The sequence below is a fragment of the Mobula birostris genome, chromosome 21, assembly GCF_030028105.1.
Source record: "Mobula birostris isolate sMobBir1 chromosome 21, sMobBir1.hap1, whole genome shotgun sequence".
In the NCBI taxonomy this organism is placed as follows: Eukaryota; Metazoa; Chordata; class Chondrichthyes; order Myliobatiformes; family Myliobatidae; genus Mobula; species Mobula birostris.
This window is the reverse complement of record NC_092390.1, coordinates 10,679,070-10,702,221: the sequence shown is the minus strand read 5'-3', so window position 1 is coordinate 10,702,221 and position 23,152 is coordinate 10,679,070. Positions and strand designations below refer to the sequence as shown.

Below are 23,152 nucleotides of genomic sequence, written 5' to 3'. Positions count from 1 at the left end.
AGGGAGTAGGGATTAAGAATGGTAAGACTACACCGAGATGAGGGAAAAATTATTCACAGAGAGGATCCTGACGAAGGGTCTCGGCCCGAAACGTCGACTGTACCTCTTCCTGTGGATGCTACCTGACCTGCTGCGTTCACCAGCACTTTTTATGTGTGTCACAGAGAGGATGGTCAGTATATAGAATGAGTTGCCAGGGCAAGTGGTTGGGGTAGGTAGAAAAGTATAATTTAGGGTAGTACCTACATTAGGGAGGCAAATACATTCATCAAGACAGCACATTAGGGGTGGTACATACGATAGATGGAGCACGTACCTCGGGGTGCCGCGTTAGGGAAGTACATAACTTAAGAGTAACACACGGAGGGTCGGAGCTTTGAGAGATGTGGGTAGAAGTAAGGAACGTGGGACTAGCTGGGCGAGCACCCACAGGAGGGGCCGAAGGGCCTGCGCTGCTCTCTCGGGTTCGGGACTCCCGCGCTGGAGCAGTGTTGACAGCGCCGCGGTGGGCGGGGCGGCCGGCGGGTCACGTGGTGCTCAGTGATCACGTGCTCCCCCTCTCCAGCCGCGGGGCTCGGCTCTCGGGACGATGGCGGTGCCGTCCAGCTGGCCGCCGTTGGCCGTCTGCCTGTGGCTGTGCGGAGCAGCGGCAGCGCAGCAACCGGCCGCGCCGCCCCAGCTGCTCAGCATGCGGCCGGAGCGCACGTCAGCCCGCAGGGTTTACCTGGAGGGCGGGCTGCTGAAGGTGGCCGAGGGCACCCGCTTCAAGCTGCGGCTGTACGGCAGCGGCCTGAGGCGCAGCGGGTTGTTGGGCGACCGAGGCCGGGGCCGCGGCCTGGCCTTCGTCGAGCTGGGCGGCAGCGGGCACTTTGGCGACCACCAGGGGCCGTGTCGGCGAGACAGCTCGGATATCGACGTGGTGGACCTGACGGTGGGCGAGCGCACGGCCTCGGTGGAGCTGGAAGCCCGCTTCCTTCGGAAGGGCGACACCGTCAAGTATTACACGCTGTGCGCCCGGCTCGGAGGCCCCGACGCCCGCGACTGGGTGCACTACCGGCGCCCGGACTTCCACCTGGTGGTGGTGGAGAAGGAGAAGACGATCAGCTTCAAGTTCAAGATCCTGATCACCTTGCTGTTCGTCTGCCTCTCCACCCTCTTCAGCATCCTGAACCTCAGCCTGATGGCTCTGGACCCGGTGGAGCTGCAGATCATCAAGAACAGCGGCACCGAGGAGGAGAAGAAATACTCGGAGCACATCGAGTCAGTGCGCAAGCACGGAAATTACCTGCTGTGCACGCTGATGCTGGGGGACGTGCTGATAAACTGCTCCCTGACAGTGTGGCTGTGTGAGATCATCCACACTACATGGCTGACTATTTTGGTTTGCACCGGCGTCATATTTTTCTTCGGCGAGATTATCCCTCACGCCGTCTGCTCCAGACATGGCCTTGCCTTGGCCTCCAACACCATCTGGGTGACTAAATTCTTCATGATCATCACTTTCCCGGCCTCGTACCCCATCAGCAAACTGCTGGATCTAATCCTGCACCAGCAGATCAGTAACTTCTACACCCGGGAAAAGCTGATAGAAATGCTCAGGGTGACCGATGCTTTCAACGACCTGCTAAAAGAGGAGCTCAACATGATCGAGGGAGCCCTTGAGCTCAGGAAGAAAACGGTTGAGGACGTGATGACGCCGCTGAGCGACTGCTTCATGCTGAGCTCCGATGCTGTCTTAGATTTCGCCACAATGTCCGAAATAATGCAGAGTGGCTACACCAGGATTCCCGTCTATGAGAACGAGCGCTCGAACATCGTTCATATACTTTTCGTGAAGGATCTGGCGTTCGTGGATCCGGATGACGCGATGCCTTTAGAGATAATGACCAAGTTTTATAACCATCCCCTTCATTGCGTGTTCAATGACGCAAAGCTGGACGAGATCCTGGAAGATTTTAAGAAAGGTCAGTCCGTACACGTGACCAGCATCACTGTACTTCTAGGTGCTTTAAAATAGATAGTTATTTAGTCTGTTCGATTAGAAACTGGGATTGGTACAAACGAGAAGAGCTGACCAGTAGAAGTAGTGGAAAGTGCAGAAATATTTTGGGTATCTTTCAAGTAGCTAGTGCAATCTCATAGTCATAGTCATACTTTATTGATCCTGGGGGAAATTGGTTTTCGTTACAGTTGCACCATAAATAATAAATAGTAATAGAACCATAAATAGTTAAATAGTAATATGTAAATTATGCCAGTAAATTATGAAATAAGTCCAGGACCAGCCTATTGGCTCAGGGTGTCTGACCCTTCAAGGGAGGAGTTGTAAAGTTTGATGGCCACAGGCATGAATGACTTCCTATGATGCTCTGTGTTGCATCTGGGAGGAATGAGTCTCTGGCTGAATGTACTCCTGTGCCCACCCAGTACATTATGTAGTGGATGGGAGACATTGACCAAGATGACATGCAATTTAGACAGCATCCTCTTGGTGAGTTCGGCCTTTGTCTTGTGGGATTCCTGAGAAAACAGACTTTTTTGCAATCCCAGAATCTCATTGGAGCTGAAGGTAACAGCGTTTTCTGTCCAAGTTAATTTTGCACTTAGTGAAATAAGTTCAAGTTTTATTGTCATTCAATTGTAGAGATGTATACAGCTAAATGAAACATCGATCCTTTGGGGCCAAGATACAAAACACAGTACATATAGTCACACACAATACATACATATAGTCATGATCCAACACATACAGTTCCTGAGTGACATGGCCTGAAGATTGATATAAATTGTAAGGAGCACGTTTATTTAAGACAGTATAATATGGGTACTATTATAGTAACCAAGCAGTTGTATAAATATGCGAAACAGCAGCAATAAAAGATGAAAAGTGCCTAGTGCAGGATGAGAGTATGCCTGAGAGTTGGGGGGTGGGGTTTGAGGTGACAGGGCATTCAGATGGGGTGTATGTGTGTACTAGTTGGTAACAGGGTGTTGAATCTAGCAGCCTGGGGGAGTAAGCTGTTACCCAGCTTGGTAGTTCTAGTTCTTGTGCTGTGACACATTCTACTTGATGGCAGGAGGTCAAAAAGATTTTGGGAAGGATGGGAGGGGCCTTTGCCAATGCTGAAGGCGCTGTGTATGTAGCACTTCTGATATATGTCCTTAATGGGGAGGTGGGGGGAGAATGACTCCGATGATGTTTTCAGCAGTCCTCACTATCTGTTGTGGGTCTTGTGATCTGATGCATTGCAATTCCTAAGTACTAGGTGCAGATTTAATTGCAAGATTTAAGTGTGGATTGGTACATGGATTGAAGGGGTATTGAGGTCTATGCTTCTGTTGTGAGTCAATGGGACTAGAAGAGTAACAGTTCAGCATGGACTAGATGGACCGAAGGATTTGTGCTGTTACGTTCTGACTCTATCTTCAAAAGGCAGTAGTACAGGCCATTGATGTAGTTGAAAGGGCAAGCTTAGTTAACTGATACATCAAATACAAGAGGCATGAGGTTTTGCCAGAACTGTAACTAAATTAAGATAAGCGCTCTATGCAGTATACTGGGTGTCTTGAAAGTAAAAGAAACAGACAATCCTGGAAATTCTCTGATATCAGGGAGAATCTGTGGAAGGAGAAACAGATGTTTCAGGTTATCTGTCAATACTGGAAAAGAGAACAACTCTTTGAGTCGCAAAGAGGGTGTTCTTGCGGTCCTGCAATATCAGGACTGTAAAATTATAGATGCGAGGAAAATTATTAGTTGGATAAATCAGGGTTGTTCTCTGTGAAACAGAGGAGATTAAGGTGAGGCTCGATTGATATATGAACTGGGGGCAGAGCCAATAGGTGGAATCTTGTAATGGTTGAATGAGCAAGATTGTTTGCAGGAATGGAGCATCTGTCAAGTGTAAAACCTTTAAGAGTGTGATGTCAGAGATCAAAGATCAACTTTATTTGCCAGGTACATTTATACATTAGGAATTTGCTGTGGTGTTTTGGTCAGGATGTGACACAACAAAACAGAAACAACATTCAACAATTATAAAGAATATATGAACATTTTTTTTAAAAAAACGCGCTTCAGGGCCTGCATGTTTCTGTTAGAGTGAAGGGCAAGGCTGGCGGGTATCGGGAATCCTGCTTAATGAGAGATGTTGAGGCTTTGGTTAAGAAAAAGAGAGAGGCGTTCACTGTGCATTAGCAATTGACAATAGTGAATCTCTTTGACTGGAGGAAGTGTAGGACCAAAGTTAGGATAGCAAAAAGAGAACATTAGAAGGATCTGGCAGACAAGGTGAAGCAAAATCTTAGCTATATTGAGTAAAATGGTGGCTACGTAGGGAATAAGTCTTGAACATCAGCATGGTTGTCTGTGTGAAACCAAAGGAAATTGGGAAGATTTTTAAGGCATTTCCCTTTAGTTTTTACTGTGAAGAAAACAATGGAAGCTCAGGATATGTTGGAAATAAGTGGTGCTCTCTTGGACTACATACAAATCAGCAGAGAAGGCACTGGACCTTAAATTACATTAAGGTGGACAAACAGATAATTCCCCAGCGCTTGACGTAGTGCACTCTCAGCTCTATGGGAAGCTGTGAAGAAGTTTGGGAGGCCCTTGCAGAGGTTTTTGCTTCATTTCGGCTATGGGTGAGATTCCAGTAGACTGGAAAGAGGCTATGTGGTACCATTGTTTAAAAAAGGTAGCAAAAACTTTAAGTTGATGAGTTTGACATCAGTAGTGGGTAAATTGCTGGTGGGAATTATGAGTAACAGGACCTATCAACATTTGGAGAGGTGGTACTGGTTTATTATTGTCACATGTACCAACTTGCATGAAAAGTTTGTCTTGCGTATTGTTCCTGCAGATCAAATCATTACTCAGTGCATTGTGCTAGTACAAGGTAAAAATAACAATGCAGAATAAAAGTGTATAAGCTATCAAAGATACTCAGTTCAGGTAAACAATGAAGTGCAAGATCATAACAAGGTGCATTGTAGGGCTTAAGAATTCATCTTAATCATGCAAGAGGTCTGTTCAAGAATGGTAACAGTGGGTTAGAAACTATTCCTTGAGCCTGATGGTATGCTCTTTCAGGCCTTTGTTTCTTATGCCTGTTGGGAAGGGGGAGAAGAGAGAATGTAGCAACTAGCATCAAAGACCTAGTCCAACCAAGACATTCTCTAGGTTGGACTAGGTCTTTGATGCTGGTTGCTTTACTAGACAGCAAGAAGTACAGACAGAATCCATCAAAGGGAGTTTGGTTCCTGTGTGCTGATCTGTGTCCATCATTCTGCAGTTTCTTGGAGTCACTTGCAGAGCAATTGCCATACTAAGCCATTACGCATTCAGAAAGAATGCTTTCTATGGTTCATTGATAAAAATAGATGTGGGTCAGAGGGGATATGCTAGTTATGTGGGTTGAGGACTGGCAAATGACTTTCCTCCAGATAAACGAATGATACTGCATTTTTGGAGATTAAACAAGATTGGGACTTGTACAATGAATGGTTGGGCCCTGGGGAGGATGTCATGGAACAGGGGGACTTCAGAGTGTCAGTGTACAGTTCACTGAAAGCAGCATCGCAGGGAGATAGGCTGATGAAGAAAGCATTTAGCATATTGGCTTTCCATCAGGGAATTCAGTATACATTTGGAAGTTATGTGCATTATGTAGGAAATTGGTGAGGCCGCACTTGATGCAGTTAGTTACAGACAGAAGTATGAACTTCTAGAAAAGTAGATGAACTTGTAGGACAGTTAAAGATTGGCAGGTATGATGTTGTGGGCATCACTGAGACGTGGCTGAAAGAAGATTATGGTTGGTAGCTTATCATCCAAGGATACATATTGTATTGAAAGACCAAGCAGGTAGGCAGAGACAGGTACCTCTGTTGGTAAAAATGAAATCAAATCCTTAAAAGGTGACATAGGATCGAAAAATTAGAGTCCTTGTGGGTAGAGCTAAGAAACTGCAAGGGTAAAAAGACATTAAGAGTTGTATACAGGCCTCCAAATTGTAGCAAAGATGTGGGCTACAATTGACAACAGGAGATATAAAAAGCATGTCATAAAGATAATGTTATGACCATCATGGGGGATTTCAATACTTGGGTAGATTGGGAAAATCAGAATGGTGCTGGATCCCAAGGGGGGAGTTTGCCTATCAGATAGCTTTTTGGAACAGTTGAACCCATTAGGGGATCAGCTATTCTGGATTGGATGTTGTGCAATAAACTGGGGAGAACTTAAGGTAAAGGAACCCTTAGGGATTCAATGACCGTAATATGATACCATTAATTCTGAAATTTGGCAGAGAGAAGCTCAAGTCAGATATTTTAGTATTACAGTGGAGTAAAGTGAATTACAAAGGCATGATAGAAGAACTGGCTAAAGTTGATTTGAGGGAGACACAAGCAGGGGTGACTGCAGAGCTGCAATGGCTGGAATTTCTAGGGGTAATTCGGAAGGCACAGGATAGATATTCCAAAGGCAAGATGATGGGACAATGACTAATAAGGGAAGTCAAAGCATAACAGCCAAAGGGAGGGCATATAATAGAGCAAACATTAGTGGGAAGTTAGAGGATTGGGAAGTTTTTAAAAACCAATGGAAGGCAACTAAAGAAGTCATTAAGAAGGAAAAGATGGAATACAAAGGTAAGCTAACCAATAATTTTAAAGAGGAAACCAGAAGTTTTTTCAGAGGCCTCGTGTAAAAGAGAGGCAAGAGTATATATCAGACGGCTGGAAAATGATACTGGAGAGATTGTAATGGGGGACAAAGAAATGGAAGACAAACTGAATAAGTGTTTTACATCAATCTTCACTGTGTAAGACACTAACAGTATGCTGAAAGTTGGAGTGTGATGGGGGTAGAAATGATGTAGTTGCTATTACTAAGGAGAAGGTGCTTAGAGAACTGAAAGTGCTGAAGGAGCTAAGTCAACAGGACCAGTTGGTTTACACTCCACGATTCTGAAAGAAGAGGCTGAAGAGATTATGGAGGTATTAGTAATGATCTTTCAAGAATTGCTAGATTCTGGAATGGTTCCGGAGGACTAGAAAATTGCAGATATCACTCCAAGAAGGGGGAGAAGCAGAAAAAAGGAAATTATAGACCAGCTAATATGACCTCAATGGTTGGGAGTATGTTGGGAGTCAATTGTTAAGGATATGGTTTCTGGGTACTTGGAGGTACATGATTTCCTCAAGTGAAAATTTTGCCTGACAAATCTGTTGGAATTCTTTGAAGAAATAACAAGTAAGGAGAATGGGTGGCTGTGGTGAAGCCCTTTAATAAGGTACAACACATGAGGCTGTTTAAGAGCCCCTGGTATTACTGGAAAGATACCAGCATAGATAGAGCATTAGCTAATTGGCAGGAGGCAAGTATTGGGAATAAAAGGAGCCTTTACTGGTTGGCTGTTTGTGACTAAAGGTGTTTCACAGGGATCCATGTTGGGACTACTTTTTCCATTATATGTCAATGATTTGGATGACAGAATTCATGGCTTTTTATTCAAGATTGTGGATGATACGAAGGTATGCTGAGGGGCAGATAGTGTTGAGGAAACAGAAGGCCTGCAGAAGGAGGTAGACAGATTAGCAGAATGGGCAAAGAAGTGGCTGATGAAATAGTGTCAGGAAGTGTACGGTCATGCATTTTGGTAGAAGAAATAAAAGCATAGACTATTTTCTAAGTGGAGATAAAATTCAAAAATCTGAGGTGCATAGGAACTTGAGAGTCCTCGTGCAGAATTCCCTAAAGGTTAGTTTGCAGGTTGAGTCGGTGGTGAGGAAAGCTAATGCAATGTCAGCATTCATTTCGAGAGCACTAGAATATAAAAACAATGATATAATGCTAAGGCTTTATAAGGCACTGGTAAGGCCTCACTTGGAGTATCGTGAGCAGTTGTGGGCCCCTTATCTAAGAAAGGATATGCTGACATTGGAGAGAGTTCAGAGGAGGTTCATGAGAATAAAACTCACCAGAAATTGGCAGTGGTCTGGATCTCATTGCCTGGAAAGATGATTGAGGCAGAAATGTTCATTGCCTTTTAAAAAGTACTTGTGTGTACTTGAGTGTCGAAGGAGGTGTCCTCCTTTTTCTAAGAAAGGGGCTTCCCTTCCTCCACCATCAACGCAGTTTCAACTGCATTTCATGCACATCTGCTCTTACCTCATCCTCCCACCACCCTACCAGGGATAGGCTTCCTCTCGTCCTTGCTTACCACCCCACCAGCCTCCATGTCCTGCACATTATTCTCCAGAACTTCCGCCAAGTGAATTAATCTAAAAATAACACTGATGGATCTGAAAACTTAGTGTAGAAATTATACTCCAGTTAAATAAAGCCTACCACTGCCCTCCATCTGGCAGAACTGGTCCTCACTCTGAACAGTTTTTCCTTTGGCTTCTCCCACTCTCTCCAAACTCGAGGGATAGCCGTGAGTCCCAGCTATTCCTTCCTCTTTGTTGGCTACATAGAACAGTCCATGTCTCCATCTCTGGAGACAAACTGTCAACTGACATCTTTTATCAAAGCCAAAGAGCGGGCATATAATAGAGCAAAATTAGTGGGAAGCTCTTAAAACCCGAAAGACGACGACTAAGAAAGTCAATAAGAAGGAAAAGATGGAATATGAAGGTAACCTAGCCAATAATATTAAAAAGGATACCAACAGTTTCTTCAGATACATCAAATGTCAAAGAGGCAAGAGTGGATATCAGATTAATGAAAAATTATGCTGGAGAGGTAGTAATAAGGGACAAAGAAATGGTGGACATACTGAATAAGTATTTTGCACCAGTATTCACTGTGGAAGACATTAGCAGTATGCCAGAAGTTCGAGAATGTCAAGCGGCTGATTAGTGGATGTGGAGAGTATGTTTTCTATGGTGGGAGAGACTAAGGCCAAGAGGACACAGCCTCAGAATAGAGGGGCATACTTTTCGAATGGAGATGAGGATGAATTTCTTTTGCCATAGACTGGTGAATCTGTGGAATTCATTGCTACATGTGGCTGTGGAGGCCAGGTCATTAGGTATATTTAAGGCAGAGGTCAATAGAGTCTTGATTGGTCAGGGCATGAAGCATAGCGAGGAGAAAGCAGGAGATTGGAGCTAAGAGGGAAATTGGATCAGTCATGATGAAATGGTGGAGCATACTCAATGGGTCAAATAACCTAATTCTGCTCCTATATCCTACAGCCTTATAAACCTACCAATTCCCATGGTTATCTTGACTATACCTGTTAAGAATCAGAATCAGGTTTATTATCACTGGCATGTGATGTGAAATTTGTTAACTTAGCAGCATTTCAATGCAATACATAATCTAGCAGAGACAAAAATAGATAAAATAAAACATCGTAAATAAACAAATAAATCAATTACATATATTGAATAGATTAAAAAAATGTACAAAAACAGAAATGCTGTATATTGAAAAAGTGAGGTAGTGTCCAAAGCTTCAATGTCCATTTAGGAATCGGGTGGCAGAGGGGAAGAAGCTGTTCCTGAATCGCTGAGTGTGTGCCCTCAGGCTTCTGTACTTCCTACCTGATGGTAACAGTGAGAAAAGGGCATGCCCTGGGTGCTAGAGGTCCTTAATAATAGACACTGCCTTTCTGAGACAACGCTCCCTAAAGATATCCTGGGTACTTTGTAGGCTAGTGCCCAAGATGGAGCTGACTAGATTTACAACCCTGCAGCTTCTTTTGGTCCCGTGCAGTAGCCCCTCCATACCAGACAGTGATGCAGCCTGTCAGAATGCTCTCCATGGTACAACTATAGAAGTTTTTGAGTGTTTTTGTTGACGTACCAAATCTCTTCAAATTCCTAATAAAGTATAGTCGCTGTCTTGCCTTCTTTATCTACATTGATATGTTGGAGCCAGGTTAGATCCTCAGAGATCTTGACACCCTGGAACTTGAAACTGCTCACTGTCTCCATTTCTGATCCCTCTATGAGGATTGGTATGTGTTCCTTCGTCTTACCCTTCCTGAAATCCACAATCAGCTCTTTCGTCTTACTGATGTTGAGTGCCATGTGGTTGCTGTGGCATCATTCTCACTTCTGTACGCCCTTTTGTCACCACCTGAGCTTCTACCAACAATGGTTGTATCGTCAGCAAATTTATGGATGGTATTTGAACTATGCCTAGCCACACAGTCATGTGTATATAGAGAGTAGAGCAGTGGGCTAAACACACCCCCCTGAGGTGCATCAGTGTTGATTGTCAGCAATGAGGATATGTAATCACTGATCTGCACAGACTGTGGTCTTCCAGTTAGGAAGTCAAGGATCCAATTGCAGAGGGAGGTGCAGAGGCCCAGGTTCTGCAACTTCTCAATCAGGATTGTGGGAATGATGGTACTAAATGCTGAGCTATAGTCGATGAACAACATCCTGACATAGGTGTCTGTGTTGTCTAGGTGGTCTAAAGCTGTGTGGAGAGCCATTGAGATTACATCTGCCATTGACCTGTTGTGGCAATAGGCAAATTGCAATGGGTCCAGGTCCTTGCTGAGGCAGGAGTTCAGTCTAGTCATGACCAACCTCTCAAAGCATTTTATCACTGTCGATGTGAGTGCTAGCGGGCGATTGTCATTAAGGCAGTCCACTTTATTCTTCTTAGGCACTGGTATAATTGTTGCCTTTTTGAAGCAAGTGGAAACTTCTGCCCGTAGCAGTGAGAGGTTGAAAATGTCCTTGAATACTCCCGCTAATTGGTTGGCACAGGTTCTGAGAGCCTTACCAGGTACTCCATCAGGACCTTCTGCCTTGCGAGGGTTTACTCTCTTTAAAGACAGTCTAACATCGGCCTCTGAGATGGAGATCACAGGGTCATCAGGTGCAGCAGGGATCTTTACAGCTGTAGTTATGTTCTCCCTTTCAAAGAGTGCATAGAAGGCATTGAGTTCATCTGGTAGTGAAGCATCGTTGCCATTCATAGATTGGGTTTCGCTTTGTAGGAAGTAATGTCTTGCAGACTCTGCCAGAGTTGCCCTGCATAATGTCACCTCCAAACTCGTTTGAAATTGTCTCTTCGCTCTTGAAATAGCCCTCTGCAAATCATACCTGGTTCTCTGGTACAGGCCTGGGTCACTAGACTTGAATGCCACAGATCTAGCCTTCAGCAGGCGATGTACCTCCTGGTTCATCCATGTCTTTTGGTTTGGGAATGTACAGCAAGTCTTTGTAGGCACACACTCATGCACACAGGTTTTAATGAAGTCGGTAACAACTGCAACATACTCATCCAGATTCGAAGATGAATCCCTGAATACAGTCCAGTCCACCGATTCAAAGCGGTCCTGTAGGTGCTCCTGTGCTTCCCCTGTCCATACCTTCTTGGTTCTCACTGCTGGTGCTGCAGTCTTCAGTCTATGCCTATACTCAGGGATTAGAAGTACAGCCAGGTGATCAGACTTCCTGACGTGAGAGCGTGGAATAGCACGGTAGGCATTCTTGATGGTGGTGTAGCAATGGTCCAGTGTGTTGTTTCCTCTGGTATTGCAAGTGACCTGTTGTCGGTAGTCGCTTAGTGATTTTTTTTTTCCCCAGACTGGCCTGGTTAAAATCTCCCAAAAGGATGGTGAAGGCGTTAGGGTGCGCTGTTTCATGCATGTTGATCCCATTACTCAGATCATCTGAGGCCTGCTTGACATTGGCCTGAGGTGAAATGTAAACTGCTACCAAAATGACCCCAGAGAACTCCTGTGGGAGGTAAAAAGGACGGCACTTTACTGCTAAATATTCCAGGTCTGGTGAGCAGAATTGGGACTACACTGATATATTTATGCACCAAGAAGAGTTGGTCATTAGGCTCCTTCACCTCTGCTTTTGAGAGACTCTATAGATCTATCCTAACAGTGTATAGCAAACCGGTCGATCTGAATCTCTGTATCCAGTACAGAAGGGATTAACCAGGTTTCCCTGAAACAAAGGACACCTGCAGTCCTAATGTCCCTCTGATTCAGCACCCTGGCTCTGAGATCATCGATTTTATTCACCAGAGACTGCACGTTTGCCAGCAAGATAGTCGGTACTGGGAGCTTAAAACCCCGTTTCCTTAAACACACTTGTAATCCTGATCTACGCCTGCACTTCCTCCAAGATGTTCTCCGTGGGCACGTCTGACCACAGTCGGTGTTGTTTCCGTCAGTTTTAAGCAGCGATAGTTCATATAAATGCAATAAGACATCTTTGACTCTACTGACCTTGGAAGCAAGTGTGCTTTTTAGCTGTATCAGGCTGAAACAGGAATATTTAATCATATCTATTGAGAGTACTGCTGCTACTTGAGTTGCACCTAGATGCCCCGGAAGTAACCACCCTATCTCCTGTAAAAATGCTATTCCCTTTTTTCAGTTCCTTCGTTTCTGCTGCATCTGTTCCCAGGATGCAGCTTTCCATTTCAGGACATCAGAGACATCCTCTTTCTTCAAAGAAAGGGGTTTCCCTGCCTCCACTATTGATGTTTCCTCCATTTCCCAAAAATCCACGCACACCCCATTTTCCCACCACTTTTAACAGTGGTAGAGTTCCTCTTGTCCTTGCCTACCACTCCATCAGCCTCCTCATCCACCATATTATCCTCTGCAACTTCCACCATCTCCAAAAAGATCCTACCACTAAATATATCTATCTCCCCCTCTGCTTTCCGCAGGTATGGCTCCCTCCACGATTCCCTTGTCCATTCATCCCTCCCCACTAATCTCCCTCCAGGCACTTATCTCTGCAATCAGCTTAAGTTCTACATCTGCCTATTCACTTCCTTCCTTACCTCCATTCAGGACTCCAAATATTCCTTCCAGGTGAGGCAACACCTTACCTGTGTGTCTGCTGGGTTCATCTGTTGTGTTCCATGCTCCTGATGCAGCCTGCTCTACATTGGTGAGACCCATTGTAAACTGGGGGACCACTTCGTCAAGCACCTCTTCTGCACCTGCCAAAAGCAGAACTTCCTGGTGGCCAAACGTTCTAATTTTGATTTCCATTCCCATTCCAACATGTCGACCCATTGCCTCCTTTTGTGCCAAGATGAGGCCACCCCCGGGGTAGAGAAGCAACTCCTATTCCATCTGAGTAGCCTCTAACCTAACGGCATGAGTATTAATTTCTCCTTCAGATATTAAAAAAAAATCCTTCCCGCTTCCTCTATTCCCCTCTCTGACCTTTTAATTCTACTCCCCCCCTCCCCCCCGGGTTCTCTGCTTCCCTTTCTCCTATGGTTCGCTCTCCTCTCCTAACAGATTCCGTCCTCTCCAGCCCTTGACCTTTCCCACCCACCTGGCTTCACCTGACATCTTCTAGCTAGCCTCATTCTCCTGCACTCTACCTTTTTATTCTGGTGTCTTCCCCCTTCTTTTTTAGTGCTGAAGAAGGGCCTAAAACATCGACTGTTAATTAATTTTCATCAATGCTGCCTGACCTGCTGAGTTCCTCCAGCATCTTGTGTGTTTTGCTTTGAGTTTCCAGCATCTGCAGGCTTACCTGGGTTTAGGTTTATAAGTGTGGTGAAAAAGAAATAGAAACATAGAAAACCTACAGCACAATACAGGCCCTTCGGCCCACAAAGCTGTGCCGAACATGTCCTTATCTTAGAAGTTACCTAAGGTTACCCATAGCCATCTATTTTTCTGAGCTCCGTGTACCTGTCCAGGAATCTCTTAAAAGACTCTATTGTATCCGCCTCCACCACGATTGCCAGCAGCCTATTCCATGCACTCACCACTCTGCGTTTTTTAAAAAAAAATTATCCCTGACATCTCCTCTGTACCTGCTTCCAAGCACCTTAAAACTGTGCCCTGTTGTACTAGCCATTCCAGCCCTGGGAAGAAGCCTCTGACTATCCACACAATCAATGCCTTATAATCAATGAAAAAATTAATTTGTTTAGATACATGGAATAAAAACAGATATTAATTAAATCTCAAAAATAATTGTTTATTTGGAGTCATATAGTCACTCGGCATGGAAACAGGCCCATGGCAATAACCAAGATTTCCATTTAAATTTGTCCCATTTGCCTGCGTTTGGCCCGTATGCCTCTCAGCTTACCCTGTCCACGTACCTGTCGAAGTGCCTTTCAAATAATGTTAATGTACATGCCTCAACCACTTCCTTTGGTAGCTTGTTTCATATACTCACCACCCTCTGGATGAAAATGTTACCCCTCAGGTTCTGATTGCATATCTCCCCTTCCCACCTTAAACCTATGCCCTCTGATTCTTGATTCCCTACCTCTGAAGGAAAAGACTGGACATTGACCCTGTCTATGCTCCTCATTCTGTGCTCCAATGGAAATGATCCCAACCTGCTCAACCTCTCATCAGAACTGTGTCCAGTTCTGGTCACCTCACTTTAGGAAGGATGTGGAAGCATTGGAAAGGGTACAGAGGAGATTTACCATGATGCTGCCTGGTTTAGAAAGTATGCATTATGATCAGAGATTAAGGGAGCTAGGGCTTTACTCTTTGGAGAGAAGGAGGATGAGAGGAGACATGATAGAGGTGTACAAGATAATAAGAGGAATAGATAGAGTGGATAGCCAGCGCTTCTTCCCCAGGGCACCACTGCTCAATACAAGAGGACATAGCTTTAAGGTAAGGGGTGGGAAGTTCAAGGGGGATATTAGAGGATGGTTTTTCACTCAGAGAGTGGTTGGTGCGTGGAATGCACTGCCTGAGTCAGTGGTGGAGGCAGATACACTAGTGAAGTTTAAGAGACTACTGGGCAGGTATATGGAGGAATCTAAGGTGGGGTTTCTATGGGAGGCAGGGTTTGAGGGTCAGCACAACATTGTGGGCCGAAGGTCCTGTACTGTGCTGTACTATTCTATGTTCTATGTTCTAACTCAATCCTCCAAGTTACAGCCACATCCTCATAAATCTCCTCTGCCCCCTTTCTAGCTTAATGGCGTAAAGCATGGTGACCAGAACTGAACCATAATATTCCAAGTGAGGTCTAGTACAGTTTAGGACATAAAACAGTGGAACATAATACAGACATTTCAGCCCATGTTGTTGTGCCAAACTTTTAACCTACTCTAAGATCAATCTAACCTTTCCCTTCCACATAAACCTACATATTTCTTTCATCCGTCTACCCATCAAAGAGTCTCTTAAATATCTCTAATGTGTCTGCCTCTACCACTGTCCCTGGCAATGAGTTCCATGTTCCATACACCTGTCACCCTCTTTGTAAAAATAGACTTACCTCTGACATCCCCCTTATACTTTCCTCCAATCACCTTAAAATGATGCCCTCTCGTATTGTCCACTTCAACCTTGGAAAAAGTTTACTTGTCTAGAAGATCACTGTCATTTGCTATTTGTAACATAAGCATAATAAAGCAAGTGTTTCTGAATTAAAAGAAAATCCCTCATGTATTCTACCTCTAATAACTTCTTTCATGAGCTGGTTGAACGAGGATTCTCAAATGAATAATTAATAGTAAGTAAACTATGTAAGGATGGCAGATTTCCTTTCCTGAAGAACATTAGTGAACCATATCAATAGTTTCATGGTAACTGTTGGAGGGAGCTAGAAAATTGGGAAGCATTTAAAAACTAACAGAAGGCAACTAAATAAGTTATTCAGAAGGAAAGGATGGAGTACGAAAGTAAGCTAGCCAATAATAAAGAGGATACCAAAAGTATTTTCAGATGCAGAAAGTGTAAAAGAGAGGTGAGAGTGGATATCGGATCACTGGAAAATTATGCTGGAGAGGTAGTAATGGGGGACAATAAAATGGCAGATGAACTGAATAAGTATTTTACATTAGTTTTTGCTGTGGAAGATACTAGCACTATGGTGGAAGTTCCAAGTGTTGGGGGTCAGAAGTCTGTGGAGTTACCATTACGAGAGAGAAAGTTTGTGGGAAACTAATAGGTCTGAACATAAATACATCACCAGGACCAAACAGTGTACATCCCAGATTTTTGAAAGAGGTGGCTGAAGAAATTGTGAAGGCATTAGTAATGATCTTTCAAGAATCACTAGATTCTGGAATAGTTCTGGAAGACTGGAAAATTCCAAATATCTCTCTGGTCTTCAAGGAGGGAGAAAGGCAGAAGAAAGGAAATTATAGGCCAGTTAGTCTGACCTCTGTGGTTGTGAAGATGTTGGAATCAATCGTTAAGGATGTGATTTCAGGGTACTTGGAGGCACATGATAAAATAGGCCATAGTCAGCATGGTTTCCTCAAGAGAAAATCTTGCCTGACAAATCTGTTGGAATTCTTTGAATAAATAAGAAGCAGGATTGACAAAGGAGAATTGGTTGATGTGTACTTGGATTTGCAGAAGGCCTCTGACAAGTTGCCACGCATGAGGCTGCTTAACAAGCTATGAGCTGATGGTATTACAGGAGAGATTCTAGCATGGATAAAGTAGTGGCTGATTGACTGGAGGCAAAGAGTGGGAATAAAGGGAGCCTTTTCTGATTGGCTGCTGCTGACAAGTGTTCCGCAAGGGTCATTGTTGGGACTGCTTTGTACATTATATATGAATGACTTAGATGATGAAATTGATGGCTTTGATGCAAAGTTTGCAGATGATATGAAGATAGGTGGAGGGGCAGGTAGTTTTGAGGAAGTAGAGGCTGCAGAAGGACTTGGAATAGGAGAATGGGAAAAGAAGTGGCAGGTGGAATACAGTGTCGAGAAGTGTATGGTCATACACCTTGATAGAAGAAATAAAAGGGTAGATTATTGTCTGAATGGAAAAAAAAATTAAAAACCTGAGGCACAAAGGGACTTGGGAGTCCTTGTGCAGGATTCCCTAAAGGTTAATTTGCAGGTTAAGTCTGTGGTGAGGAAGGCAAATGCAATGTCAGCAATCATTTCAAGAGGACTAGAATATACAGTAAAAGCAAGGATGCATTGTTGAGGCTTTATAAAGCACCGGTGAGGTCTCACTTGGAGTATTGTGAGCAATTTTGTGCCCCTTATCTTAAAAAGGAAGTGTTGAAACTGGAGAGGGTTCAAAGGAGGTTCACAAAAATAATTTCAGGGTTGAATGGCTTATCATATGAAGTGTTTGGCTCTGGGCCTATATTAACTGGAATTCAGAAGAATGAGGGGTGACCAATTGAATAGTGAAAGACCTTGATAGAGTGAACGTGGAGAGGATATTTCCTATGATTTGGGGGGGGGGGGGGTCGAGGACCAAAGAACACAGCCTCAGAATCGAGGGGTGTCCTTTTAAAATGGAGGTGTAGAGGAATTTCTTTAGCCAGAGAGTTGTGAATCTGTGGAATTCGTTGCTACTGGCAGGTGTGGAGGCCAAGCCTTTATGAATATTTAAGGCGGAGGTTGATAGATTCTTGATTGGTCAAGGCATGAATGGACATGGAGAGAAGGCAGGAGATTGGAGCTGAGAGGAAAATTGGATCAGCCATGATGAAATGGTGGAGCAGACTATTCGGCCCATCAAGTATACTCCATCTTTCTATCATGGCTGATTTATTTTCCCTCTCGATCCCATTCTCCTGCCTTCTCCCTGTAATCTTTGACATGTTTACTAATCAAGAACCAGTGAACCTCTGCTTTAAATATACCCAGTGACTGGGCAATGAATTCCATAGATTCACTGCAACCTGGCTTAAAAATACCCTCCTCATCTGTTGTAAAGGAATTTTCTTGTATTCTGAGTTTGAGCCCTCCCATCCTAGATTATCCCAGTGGGAGAGTGGATCAGAGGTGAGTAACAGATTAGTTATTCCATTTCATTGGATATGCCATTCTACTTGTACCTTATCATGGCTGCTAACATATTTGTAGCTTCCAGTTCTTCACTGTTTTATTTTATTTTGTTTAGAAATACAGTGCGGAACAGGCCCTTCTGACTCAATAAGCTGCATCACGCAGTAACCCACCTATATAACCCTAGCCTAATCACAGGACAATTTACAATGACCAATTAACCTATTAACTGGTACATCTTTGGACTGTGGGAGAAAACCAGAACACCCAGAGGAAATCCATGAATTTGCAGGGACATACAAACTTCTTACAGATGATGTTGGAATTGAAATCCATATTCTAACTATAATAGCATTGTGTTAACCGCTACGCTACCATGGCCAAATGTGTTATGGGCAGTCATAGAGAATCTTGTGAAGGGTTGTACTTAGTTGTTCAGTTACTTCTCACAGTGGAAGTATATGCTGTAATATGACATGTACAGAGGTTCAAGATTACGTTGACTCTTGTGGCAGTTTTCGGTTGAAAGGATAGTTTGATTGCTAAGGTGCCTCTTGCTTGCCTTGTATCTGTGATTCGAAGTTGCAAAGTTGTGACTGGAAGCCATGTTTCACAATTTCATGTGGAATAAACCTTAATCATTTCAGTAACAAAATCAAGGAAGTTGGTTAGGAGAAGGATTAAGAATCATTCCCTGTGGGAGTGGTTCCACAGTATAAATGAACAACATATCTTGCATTACGAGATAGTTTTGAACACCAAAATTCAAGCTAGGTTTATTATCAAAGTACATAGACGTCATCATATACAACCCTGGGATTTGTTTTCTTGTGGGCAGGCACTGTAAATTCAAGAAACACAAGAGAAGCAATGAAAGACCACACCTTATGAGGTGGACAAACAGCCAGTGCAATAAACAGCCAAAGGCAATAAACTGTGCAACTACAAAGAGAGAAAATAATAATAATAAAGAAATAATAAATATCAAGAACATGAGGCGAAGAGTCCTTGAAAATGAGTCCGTAGTTTGGGGAATAGTTCATTTATGGGGCGAGTGAAGTTACCTCCTCTGGTTCAAGAACCTGGTGAGATAATAACTGTTCCTGGGTGGTGGTGTGTGTTCTGAGGCTCCTTTATCTTCTTCCTGATGGCAGTAGAGAAAAGAGAGCGTGGCAGGGTGGTGGTGGTGGTCCCTGATGATGGACGTTACTTTCCTGCAATAGCGCTCCCTATAGATGTGGTGAGGAGGGCTTTACCTGTGATGGACTGAGCCGCTTCCATTACTTTTTGTAGAATTTTTCATTCAAGGGCACTGGTGTTTCCGTATCATGCCATGTTGCATCCACTCAGTATATTCTCCACCACACATCCATAGAAGTTTGTCAAAGTTTTAGCTGTCATGCTGAATCTTTGCAAATCCCTAAGGAAGTAGAGATGCTGCTGTGCTTTCTTTGTAATGGCATATGCTTGGCCTAGGACAGATCCTCTGAAATAATAATGCTGACGAATCTGAAGTTGATGACCCTTTCTACTTCTGATCCCCTGATGAGGACTGGTTCATGGACCAGCTGTAAACATCAAAACTGCTGTGTGTGTTTATCACTTTGTCGATATAAATGGATTAGAGAGATAACATAGAACCTGAATTACCAGTCATTTTGATTGACACTGGTTGGAATGTCATTGTTGATAATATGTCCCTGTAGGTGGAGATGGTATTAGTAATCTTAACTCAAATATGTACCTCCTTTAGCATGTCATGAAGGCATGCTAGTAAACATTAAGAAAATTTCACACTTCATACTTAGAAGAAAAATTTTTATAAAGTTTATAAGCAGGGAACTGGAGAAGCACCTGAGGGCAGTTAAGTTTGTCCAGAAGACCATAAGTTAAGCAATTCAGTTCACTAAGTTCCTCCCCCATTCTGATATGCCTGATTTATCCACTCTATCTAGGCTTTTCAATATACAATAAGTTTCAATGAAATCCCCGATTATTCTTCTAAGCTACAGCGAGTACAGGCCAGAGCTATGAAATGTTCAACTGTGTGAGCTGTGGAGAAATTAAAGAAAAATAAAGGGCCAAATTGTACCACTGGGAACTGGCATAGATTCATTAGGGTCTCTTATCGTGTTGCAGTAATGATTCTAGGCTTCTTTCTACAACAGTCATTTAAGTGTATGTCCATTCAATGTTCTCCTGCTGTAGAGGATTCATGATTGTCTACTACATGAATAGCAAGAATAAAGAAACAAAAAATGTGGATTGATCTTTCAGATTCTTAAATTAAGTTTAAAACAGGCAGAAATTCAAAATATTTTATTAGAAATTTTATTAGAAATGTTATTAGAAATTTTCTATCGCTGCTATGATTATAGAAGGCAGAGTGGTTAAATTACATTGTTTGCTACTTTGATATTGCATATATTTAATTTGGCAAAAATTTAATGTGTAATGAATCTTCAGTGATTCACAAAACAAAAACAGATGTTACTCCTCAGTCCAAAGCATCAGGTGGTGGAATTGACATCATCATTACCATGTGAAGTTTGTGGTTCTGTTGGAGGGATAAATGCTCTGAAAACCACATTTCTCAAAATGTTTACACAATCTTTGCAGTGTTTTAATACATTTGTTATTGTATGTTCTTTTGTATATAATAGCAATGCTCCAGTTTTCCATTCTTGCATTGATCTGGTTCTGAGATAAAGCCGCTCCTGATAACTTAACCTTCAGGCCATTCTTCACATGGAATCCAGTCAATGAGTGTCATGTATGGTGAATAATATTTTGTCTTTGTTGAACTCTTCAAACAGCTATTTTAATGGAGTCACAGGATAGCAGTGAGAAGCCAGAAACTGATTTCTTTTCCTGCCCAGTTCATTCAAACAATGCGACCATAGGCTGAAATTGTGGACCTTTATCTGGAGGCATAACAAGTCTCCATGAATAGTATTGTAACTGGTGGATAGAGTGGCTGTATGTAATGTAATTTGGCTGATGCCTCAATTGAGCTTTCTACAGTGGGGCTTTCCCATGCTGGACCTGAACTAGATTGCTAGTCCAGTTAACAGTGACTAACAACCTGGAATTAGAGTTCAAATCTCGCTGTAGAAAGCTGTAAATTTGAAATGCATAAGTCACATGGGTGAGTGCCAGGAAAAAAATGTTCATGGATTCATTTGCACTGTTGAATTGCTTTTCTTCACAGAGAACATTTTGCCCTTTTTCTGGGCGACATGAGTTTCTTGTCCACACCTACTGTGGTTTTCTGTCAACTTATTCAGGATCACTAGTCAAGGAAGATTATACCAGCTGAATTTCATCTTTCTTCAGATGATGAAACCTTAACTAGATCTTATTTACCTGAAATTTTAATCTGGCTAAATATTTACCTGACTAAGGCAGATTATATTTTTGGTTACATTCTAACTTTGTTATCCATTAATAGCATATAAACAAAATTAAATTATTAAGAATCACATCTCAGTAATATTCCCTTCAAGAATTAGCAAAGTTGATCTTACTGGGCGCAGCCTTTTTTTTTGCTTATTGTAAACTCATTTTAATTTCAAAATGGACCAGGAGTCTGTTGTCCTTTGTGTTTCTCTCTTTTACTTTATTGAGCATGTTTTCCAGCACCCTGTCACTTCCTTGCCAAGTTTCTCTTTCACTATTGCTTCTTCCTGTGAGGAGGGTGCAAAGTCTCTTGTTTCTGAAGTCTCCTGTGTTTATTGCTGGTGGCAGTTTAGACACAGAGATTGTGTGGGACAATTGGAAATTTTTAGTAAAGCAGGAGATTGAACCCTGGTTTAATACCAACAACTGCAACGGAAATGGATTAGGTTTGTGAACTACCCTACCCATAGGCTCTGATCTCTTCTCAGCTAGGGCTTCTGCCCTCGGACCTGATGGGTTAACAATTAATGTGGCAGTTACAGTGATTGTCTTACATAGAGCTTTTTCACATGGGTATTTTTATCATCTTCACGTACTCTTCTGTGACAGTCCAAAAGTATGGAATGAAATAATCCTGGAGTATTTAAAGAATATTTTGTGTTGAAGCAACATTCTGTTTTGCTCTGTATTTGCTCTGGGAGTTGTGTATTATAGCCTTGTGCACTCTGTAATAGGTAAAATAGGGTATTGTAAAGTTGTGTTTTAGTTACTGGACTAACATCCTGTGGGTTATTGAGCTGAAGACATGAGTTTAAATTCTTTATGTGGGTGAGTAATTTAAATTCATGCAATTAAATAAAGCTGTGGAAGAAAAGCTAGCATCAATAGTGGTGACCACAAAACTACTGGATTGTTTTTACAAAAAAACCCTCTGGTTCTTTGATATTATTCTGGAAGAGGATTGTCATCAGCCTGACCTTTATATAATGCCAGATCCACAACAACATGATTGAATTTTAACTGCCATCTAAATAAAGAGACATACAGCATGGGGGCAAATACAGTGTACAGTAGAATTCCTATCCTTTGAATAAGTTTTTTAAAAGCTATACCTAAGGACATCAGTTTTGCTAATTCTTGAATATAACTGGGATGCTTTGACATACCAAAAAAATAAGGACACTTCTGTCAGAATGATGTTTCTGGGTTTCATTTTGGCATTCAACACGATTGTCCCACAGACATTGGTGAACTACTCCTTGGTCTAGTCCATCACGGTGCAACTGCGTGTTAGACTTCCTAGACCTCAGATAATCAGAATGCACAATCGCTGCTCCCTCCCCATCACCCTCAATCCAGGTGTCCCCAGGCTTTGTGTTGAACCCAATGCTGTATACTTTGCTTACTCGTGATGCACAGCCAAACAACCAGGTAATCACAGTGTCAAGTTTGCTGTTGACACAGCAGTAGTGGGGCTCATCACCAGCTATGATGAGATGGCCTGCTGAGAGGAGGTGGAACAGCTTGAGGCCTGGCGCCAGGCAAGTAACCTCTTCCTCAATGTGAACATGACAAAGGAGATGGTCATTGGCTTCAGAACTCGCACCACTCACATACAGCCATAAGACATAGGGGCAGAATAAGACTACGGCCCATCAAGTCTTCTCTGTCATTCTATAATGGCTGATTTATTATTTTTCTCAATCCCTTTCTCCTGCCTTCTTTCTGTAACCTTTGACACCCTGACTAATCAAGAACCTGGCAACTTCTGCTTTAAGTATACTCAATAACTTGGTCTCCACAGACGTCTGTAGCAATGAATTCCACAGATTCATTACATTCTGGCTAAGATGAACTCTCATCATCTCTATTCTAACGGGATGTTCTTGTGTTCTGTGTGGCGCCCACTCGCCCACCATCCTCTCCACATCCACTCTATCTAGGCCTTCCAATATTCGATAGGTTTCAAGGAGATCTCCTAAACACCAATAAGTACGTACCCAAAGCCATCAAATGCTCATCATATGTTAACTCTTTCATTCC

The 23,152-nt window shown here is 42.9% G+C and overlaps 1 protein-coding gene across 2 annotated transcripts in view; it reads left to right on the top strand.

The window, feature by feature from the left end:
- Positions 1-573: 573 nt before the first annotated feature.
- The window catches only part of LOC140185584 (metal transporter CNNM2-like), a 107,032-nt gene continuing 84,453 nt past the window's right edge, over positions 574-23,152 (top strand). For both annotated transcript variants that reach the window (XM_072238940.1, XM_072238941.1), the window contains exon 1: positions 574-1,964. In XM_072238940.1, coding sequence (XP_072095041.1) covers positions 590-1,964 — 1,375 coding nt within the window. In that variant the 5' untranslated portion in view covers positions 574-589. The remainder of the gene's footprint in view (positions 1,965-23,152) is intronic.